At 38.5% G+C, this 9,067-nt stretch overlaps 1 protein-coding gene across 1 annotated transcript in view; it reads left to right on the top strand.

The window, feature by feature from the left end:
• The window catches only part of gfra1b (gdnf family receptor alpha 1b), a 40,153-nt gene extending 32,647 nt beyond the window's left edge, over positions 1-7,506 (top strand). The window contains exons 9-10 of the mRNA XM_037980604.1: positions 4,214-4,261; positions 4,529-7,506. Of these exons, the coding sequence (XP_037836532.1) occupies positions 4,214-4,261; positions 4,529-4,681 (201 nt within the window). The 3' untranslated portion in view covers positions 4,682-7,506. The remainder of the gene's footprint in view (positions 1-4,213; positions 4,262-4,528) is intronic.
• Positions 7,507-9,067: the final 1,561 nt, after the last annotated feature.

The raw sequence follows: 9,067 nt of genomic DNA, 5'->3' as shown, positions 1-9,067 counted from the left end.
CCCCCAATCAGTCCTACTCTAGAGCCGAGCATCACTCGGAGGGGGAAAGCCCAAACGAACAATGTTGTGGACATACTGACGGACGTGACCCAACTGAAGCTTAATGGCAACTCGTATGATATGTGTGGGACACTGCAGGTGAAATTTCAAATGATTTCCATTTGTTTTGAGATTTCCTCAAAAGAAACAATGATTGTTACAATGTCAGTTGTTTTTTTTTAAATTATTTTACTGGATGCTTGCAGACTTAAGGACTTTTATTCTTATAGAGAAACCCAGTTCCATTCGGTAAGACTCATGGAGAATTATCAGATTTGTTTTTACCTTTTTCAATTTACCATAGACCTACAGTATATTGGCTCTCTAATGGATTTCGTACTCAAACAAGCTGATATTGCAAGATACACTTTCTGACAAAAAAAATTTTAGGCACCCACATAAAGGGGTGAAAATGAAAGAAAACTGGTGTGTTAAAAAGTCACATGACTGTTATGCAATGATTACAATATTAGATGAAATTGAAGTTGTCAGTAATGGTGGACTGCTGGTCCCATGTCAGTAGAGTATGGTACCCCCTCAAGCTTGGATAAATGCGCCGAGTTGTTGTGTACAATCATATCCTCTCCTGTAGCAAGTCATCCCACAGCTGTTAGAGCTGGCCCTTGAGATCCAGCAGACCAGTACATGTTTGATTGGGGAAAGATTGGGGAACCTGGCTAGTCCCAAGAGGATCTCAAGGTTATGTCTTTCTTGATAAAGGACAAGGCTATTTAATGCATCTATGAAGCATCTTCTGTGTCTGGTTACCGTCACTCATTGTTTTTAATTGACTGTTAGATGCTCTGGCAACTGCCTGATAACACTATCTCAGTACTTGTGAAACTGAATAATTTACATACCCACCACTGGTGTCCATGTGAACCCAATGAAATCCAAATCAGACCATTACCTTTGGAGGCTTACCTTTTTTTCCGTGGCTTTAATTACCTTCAGTTGTACAGGAATTAATAATCTAAATGCATGTTTGTTTGTTTGACTTGTGATCTTATTTTTCTGTCTATACTGAAGTATAAATTCATGCTGCTACAATGTTATGAACAATTAATTTTCAAGAGAAAAGTTAAATACACTTCCACTAGATAAATACTTTGATGAAGATCAGGGCTTTTGTCCTTTACGTGAAGGGATGAAACCAACTTGAGATTTAAATGTCAATAAGGGATGAATTCAAAGCCTCTGAGTGTCAGACGTCTAACTATGTCACCTTGGTAGGTCAAGGATGGCTTTATGACGGCCTGCACAGAATCCACCCTCCTGGGCAGAAAGATGATATGTCAGTGAGGAGTCACAGTTTCTGAAGCTGTCATGCCAAAGCTAATTGGTTGCCTCTGTAACCTCTGAAATGGCCTAAAGGAGTAGTCTGTGTAACAGTGGGTGCGGAAGAAATAGGCAAAATATCACTTCAAAGATCAACCAAATGTTTCCCCCCATAATATGGTCAATGGTAGGAAAGAACTGAAGTTTAGATCTTCATTTTTCAATGCTAGTACAGTTTGTTTCTTATCATTGTGTTTATTACACAAAGTCAGTTCCATTAATTAAACACTTATTCATCTGTAACCAACTAGTGTAACTTACGAATAGATAAGTTGAGAAACTTAGATTTCAATGTTGAAGCTACAGTTAGTCTATCTTTCTAAGTTCAAAAAGGAGGATAATAAGCACAACAACCATATTATCAAGAATGAACAGATTATTTAATACAACTTGAAACAGAATGTCACTGTACAGTTTTTTTTTCTCTCTTTTCTTTTTTTTTTCCCAACATAAAGTGTCCACCTTTTTTATATCAGGCAGTGTATTTCCTTCGGTTCAGATTCCTTATAGTTCAGTTCGTCCTTTAGAAGTTTTGTTTTCTTTTGTTCAGTAATTTAAGTCAGTCAGTCAAGTCTTTGTAAAATGGCCATGTGTTTCTTTGGATCCAAAAAAAAATCTTATCTTATCCAGTGCAAAGTAGGCAGCGGTTCCAGCAGTCCCAGGTCTTGGGTTGAAACCTGGAGTTCAGCAATCCAATCCAGGCCTGCGATGCTATGCAGCTGGACAGTCTTCAAAGTTGAATGGGGTTCTAAAAAAACCAACCAGAGAAAAATCACAGTAAAAATGTGTTTTACTGCCAGGGATCAGGTCACGGATCTTCTTTTCTCTTAACCGTTACCAGAATTAATCAAGAATTTATCTTATAGCATGCAGAAATTCGCACAACGTGCTACAGCCAGCTACGGTTTTCTTCTTCTTCTAATAATTTTTCTGCTGTCTAAACCAGAGTGTAACTCACAAGCCACCTGCTGGCGGTTTCTGGTATGACAAGAAAACTCAAAATGAAAATATAAACTGAATTTCTGGGAACATTTAATAACAAAACAAAATCCTACAGAAATAAAATACTACTAACAGTATCACACATATACATGTGGGTTACACATCCATTTGCATGTCAATTTCAATGCCTAATGATTTTTGAACATATAATATTTTTAATTTTGTAACAGTTATGATGCTGCTTTTGGTCCTGTGGGCAAATTCAGCATGACCAGCGCTCTCCAGATATTTGCTATTCTCCTCTGATAAATACTTTGGGGCTTTATTTATAAATGAGATGATATCACATAGCCTCCTCTAACCGAAACAATCTATCATATTGGCTTTCAATAGCGATAATATGATTTATCACCAGTAAAACATCCTTTAGGAGGAAAGACCTCTGATAGAGCAATTAATCATTCTTCTCCAGGATCCTGGTTCATAGAAATCTTTCCACTTAAGAACCAAAACATGGAGTGTTTATTCTGTTTCCAAACATTAAATCGTCACTTTATCATTTTTTTTTATTCTCCAAAGCTCTATCTCTGTGTTTGTTTGTTTATCTATTTTCATGTGCAAATGCAGGTTGGTATTTTTAGATGTGGCTGAAAAAGTCTGGAGTAAACTGGAAAAAGTTTTAATATATTAAACTGATATAACCTTGAGCAAGCACAGACTTAAAATGTTAGAGGGTTTTTTTGATTTGTTTTTTTCATTCTCACTTAACATTTAAATCTAAAAAATGCTGTGCTTCAAGTGAGAGTTCAGCTCTTCTGAAGTGGGGTTCTGTGAAAAGGTTATGAACAATGAATATCTTACATGTTGTAGATAACTCTTTGAATGACCTGAATTTGGAGAAACAAAGTTTTATCTTAGACCAGTTGGACAACCTAATATGTAGTCCAAGCAGGGTCAAAACTAAATGAATTTCTGCCATCTTCAAACAATGGTTGTTTTGCAAGCCCCAAACAAAGTCGGCATCAGCTAGCTTTAGCACTTCCAGTGCAGCCTGTCGCCCTTACAGCCAGAGGGTCCTAACATTTCTGCCGGGATCCCTGTGAAACTGACGGTGGTTTAAAGGTTCAGAAAATAGCCTTTGGTTGTTTGTTTGTTTCATGGTTTTGGTTTTAAAAATGGCAGAGTACACACCACTGGGGCTTCTGTTGAAATAAAGTTTACTCAACCCAAATCCTGCACCTGAAAATCCCTCTAATGAAACAGTGACTTTGGGTATAGAAACATGCCGTGCTGCTGATTCTGATAGCTGGGGATATTTCTATATTGGTCCAAAGAATAAATGTGGAGAGATGTACACGTATTCTGGCAGTAAAGCTGAGCACACCCATAGCCTTAGATTCCACTATAACCCTTTCAAAATAAACTACAACAAAAACATGGGATGTACAAATTATTTTTCTTTTTTTCCTTCAAAAGGAGCTGGTGGTAGGTGATGTGTTAGAAAAAAACACTCTGATTGGAGAAGCAGTGTTAAAAATAAAACAACAACAAAAAAAAATGTTATTTGAAAATCACTGTCCATCCCTGCTTACTAAGTACTGCTGGACAATTTTGAACCTGGAGCAACAATCCACTCATTCAGGCTCATCTACTTCTCAAACCTGATGGTGTCTATAACCTTTCAGCAGGACCCCACTTTAAAACAAACTGATTCATGACTTAAAGGTGGAAAAATTACATCGAAACATCCACACAAGTCCCCTAAATTAAGGAAAAATGCAGTTTATACAGTCATATTTTTTTCCATCATCTTCAGTCTGTCTGATGGAAAATCAGATATCAAAAAAAAAAAAAAAATCTTATTGAATGTTTTTCCTTTTTGTTTTCCCTGAAGGTCCAAAATCTGGTTTCAAATCAAACGGTGGGCACGGCTTTTTGTCCGGTAAGTTTCCTTATCAGCGTTTCAAAGTTCACGGTTCTCTAAAGTCCAAAGTTTAGTGGATTTGAGTTTGATGATTTATTTTTATAAAAAAACAAATTAGATATTGCAGTTGTGGAAAATCCGGTTACCGTCCCACATTACACACGTTTCACTTGAGTTGTTGGGGTTTAAAACTGACGTTCACACAAGTCCTTAAAGTAAATATTAAATAAGAAACGCAAATGTGCCACATTGTGATATATATAAATATATTTTTTTATCCTTTAGAACCAGCGGTTAGATGAGTCCGGCACATCGAATGCTGTTCCCAGAAGCTCACCAGCTGAACTCAACTGCTTTCACCCCTCGACTCTGCTCCTCGGCCTGGCCTTCGTTTTCACATCCACAGCCCTACAGCTCAAAGGTTTCCAGTCTTTGTAGGAAGCGAGGACTAAAGAGCTGCCTTCTTGTCTCAAGGAGCCTTTCAAGTAATTCTATCTGAGACGCTCGATGAAGTGGAACCCCAATGTTTTTCTAGAAGCAAAAAAAGAGAGAAACACAGCACAGTAATAGCAGTAAAATCATAGGCGATAGTGGAGTTTATTTGTGGATTACATGTTGACCGTCACTGTGTAGAAAACAGACTCGCTCAATCTGTTGCCGACATGTCAGCTCATTTGCCTTCCGTGCCCCGCGGGAGCAATTTGCAGGGACTTGGAGAAAAAAAGAAAAAAAAAAGTCATGCCTAAGAACACTCATGTTACAGGGATAAAATCTGATCTGATGTGAATCAACTCATTTCTTTGGAAAGTGTGCAATCACTGCCCATTTGACTGAATTGAGTGCCAATATGCTGAACGGCGTTTCAACCGTGGAGTGAATCGTTCTCTGCATGATGTGTTCGAGCTGAACTCAAAGGCAAATGTGGATAGAAAAATGTAAAAAAAAAGCCACGGACAAATAACACGTAGACGCATTGTGTGGAATCTTGATTTTAAAAGTTTTGAGCTCATTTAAAAGTCCGATTTGTCCAAGAGTCCCCAGAGGACAAAAACACTTCTGCAGCTAAATAAAGTACCAGTTCTATCTTCTACATGTTCAGTATTAGGCATAGATCCGTTTTGTAGATTTGGTTGTCAAGGTGGTTTGTGGCTTTTTTCACATCACCTCACTTTGTACATAAACTACATGAGTGGCCACGCTGTCGCAGCACGCTGCTGTTAGCTTGTAAAATATTGTCTGTAATACTTTGAGAGTCTACGTTAGTGCCGCTGACTGAGGTCCCTCAGGTTTATCCAGCCTCGTTGTTATTAATGACATGTGATGAGATCCGGTTCTTTTCTCATGTGGTTGAAAAATGACTTTACTGTCGGATTTTGTTTCACTGGAAAAATGGAATATAGTAACTTTTACAGTATTTTCTCTGAAAACACAAAACATCTGTAACAAACAATTTACAAAAGTCTCTTTAATGACGGCAAATGTCTAATACACTGATACCTGGGAAAGCCAACGCTCTGTTTTCTTTCAGTATGTGCTTCTAAACAGCAAGAGGCAGAAGTATGAATATAAGCAAACAAAGTTTTAAAAACACATGCAAGAGCAAAGGTCAAAAGACAAATTCAACGGGCATTAATTGTTAGTATTTACTGCTAACGTGAATGGAAAAAAGGAAGAAAACAGTTAAAGTGATGGTTCAGATCTTTCGAAGTGGGGGTCTGTGGAATGGTTATGATTAAATAATATCTTACCTGTTGTAAATAGTTTAATTTACTTCACTGGAAAGCAAAGTGGATTGCTGCAAGGCTTGGGCTGGTATGAGTCTCTGATGGTACGCTAACTTTAAGTAAAAATACTACGGTTTTACTGTATTAAGGTATTAAAACACAAACAGTTAACAACACTATATGTAATTGTTTGTAACTTCTGACTTTCTTATAAGTGACACAAAATGCTTTTTCTGTGCTCTAATTCTGCAACCATGTAACGCAGGAATGTCAAACTGCACAGCTGGACACCTCTTGTGTAAAGGGTGATCCCTATTGATTTCAAAATCACAGGGTTAATGGTCAAGGTCACAGGTGAACCTTTTGTAAAAACCTTATCTGTGCTCCAATTCTAGACACACGCAGTCAGGATTATTGTGTTAGAGAAGATTTTGATTACTTCTGCAGATTTCTGGCAGGTGTATTTTGTACCGTTGGTGGTACTTAGGTGTATCTACAACAGGTAAGATGTTCATTGTTCATAACTTTCCCACAGAACCCCATGTCAAAAGATCTGAACTGTCTCTTTATGTAGCCTATCGATCAGAAACACTGAAGAAATGTTGAGCAAAATAAAGGCTTGTTTTTAAACATTCTTATTTCTAAAGATGGAACGTCTGCCTCTGCAGGATCTCCGTTGACATTTAGGCGGTGGTTTGGAAAGGTGAACAAAGAGCTTCGAACAACTTTTTCTCAAAAACGCTAAATTGCCACAAAGCGTTTATTCTACACTAGAAAAAAACATGAGGACATCACAAACAGAATGGCATTTTATGTACCACAGACCATGAACATTTTAAGAATCCGATTATCTGTCCGACCAAAAACTAAAACTGATGGAACGGTGACCCATGCTGAGTTCGGCAGTCAGCAGGAGATAATGCATCCTGGATCGTATCGTCCCTTCTCTCCCCAAAACGTTAGTTTATCTTGTCTTTCAGTACAGGAGGAGCTCCTGTAAATCACGATGGTGGGATGGCACCTGGCAAACAGATTGCTGTTGTCAGTCAGATCATATCGGTCCCCGCGCGGAGTGACACAGGCGGACAAGGACGTTACCTACAGAGGACGACTCGTCAGTGGACGGGGGGAGGATGTCTACCGTCAAGTATATAGCCCACCTGTTTTGGCACGGTGATGGAATACACGATCCGGGGGGAGAGCCAGAGATTTATTAGACGTGTCACACGACCGGCAGGGCTAAAATGTCCACCTCGTGTTCTGCATGAGGTGGAAAAGACGACTGTACGTTCAAACTGAAAAGAAGAAATAAAACCACAATTTTGACAAAATTCAGAAGTGAATCTACATGTTATTCTTATTCTTACTAATCCAAACAAAAACTGCAGTGTAATAAATGCTATTTACCCATTTATATATGTATATTTGGGGTTTGCTGGGATCTGCTCCTAATACACTGTAAAAAAAGAAAAAAAGAAAAAGATTTTGCCTGTTTATTAACTCAACATGTTCTTCTGTCAGTTTGACAAACTACTGGTCGAATTGTTGAGATCAAATTGAAATATTAGTTTAAAATTGCTTAACTGTGAAAAAAAAATGTTGCGTTCAAATATTGGTCCTAACCAAATGAGTTATAAATGTCAACTTGACTGTGGAGGTGGGTGGTGTAAAACATTTGTGTTATTCATGATTTTGTGCTTTGTTCCTCCCTTCCGAGGCTAAAACCATCTTTTAAATTATCTGGATTTGAAACAGTTTTTACATATAACAATTTTAGACAATAAACCTATTGATGAGTTAAATACTGTACAAAAGCTGTGGCTGTGGTTCATGAGATATTTTGGTAACAGAAAGGCAGGTTTGATGCCAACAGTTAATGCCAAAGTTTTAAGCAAAAGTATCACTGTTAAGTATCACTCTCAGCTCTCAGTTTTAGTTCAATATCTGTAAAACTGGTTGACTTATAGCCATTTTTGTGTGTCCTAATATCACTTGGCTGTGGTGGCCATTTTGAACTTGATTGATTCCAAAAGTTAATGAGTTGAAGATATACTAACAATAGTTACTTTGTGAAAATTTCATTAATTTCCACCCAGTGGTTCATGAGCTATTTTGCTAACAGACAGATACAGCTCACTGTTCCAGTTAATGGCAAAGTTTTATTAACAGATCTCGCTAGATCAGTTAATGCTCAGAGTATATGTTGGGAATGACTCTCATCTACTACCACACCAAATCTTAGCCCAGTAACTGTAAAATTTCTCGAGTTATAACCATTTTTGTTTTTGCAACATATTTTATATTTTTGCTGTAGACAAAAACGCTATCGCCTCTCAGGCAGGTGATAACAGTAAACCACATTTCCCAGCAGGCACTGCTCCACGCGGAGTTAACAGTAATATCACACCCAGAGAGATGAGTGGCGAGGCAGTTTTAAGTGTTAGGAATGCAGAGCACGCAGTCCGTGACTTTAGCCCCCGGACAAATAGCTGTTATTAAACCTGTTATAAATATTATTCCTCTCCAGGTTTACTGTTCTCGGAGCTGAAAAGGCCAAGCAGCGGGAGTGGGGGTGGGGGGATAGTGTTTGGAGACCTCCCCTCCCACAGGCATAAATCCACAGCAGCTCCACTCAATCCCAGCGTTCACCTTTAACACGGATTAAAGCCGATCCTGAGAAAACAGCTCAATCCCGGCATCAACGGCCTCGTATCTAATCACTGCAACTTTCACCCCCACCGGCGCCAGGCTTTTTTTTTTCTTTTTTCCTCCTCCCCAAACTTCTCTGTGGATTTCACCTTTTCCATTAACCGAGAGAGCAGAGGCAATTTCACTTTATGACTTTTTTTTTTGTGTGTGTCTAAATGTCAGTGTGTGCCCGACTTTTTCACAGTAAACACTCGGCCCGACGAGTTACTCGGGAGCTGCTTCGCCTCACATCTTTTTAAGAGCCTTCCAGAGATAAGAGATAATAACGGGTTCTCGATTGCACGCCGGAGCCAAGTTCCACTCAGGAATTTAATGGAACTTTAAGGCTCGAAATATATATATTTTCACACTCTTGGGTGAATTAAAGGAAATGGGTTTGAAAAATTTCAAA

This window comes from Kryptolebias marmoratus, linkage group LG17 (genome assembly GCF_001649575.2).
Source record: "Kryptolebias marmoratus isolate JLee-2015 linkage group LG17, ASM164957v2, whole genome shotgun sequence".
Taxonomy (NCBI): Eukaryota; Metazoa; Chordata; class Actinopteri; order Cyprinodontiformes; family Rivulidae; genus Kryptolebias; species Kryptolebias marmoratus.
Note: the sequence above shows the minus strand (reverse complement) of the source record. Positions and strands in the feature narration are given on the sequence as shown.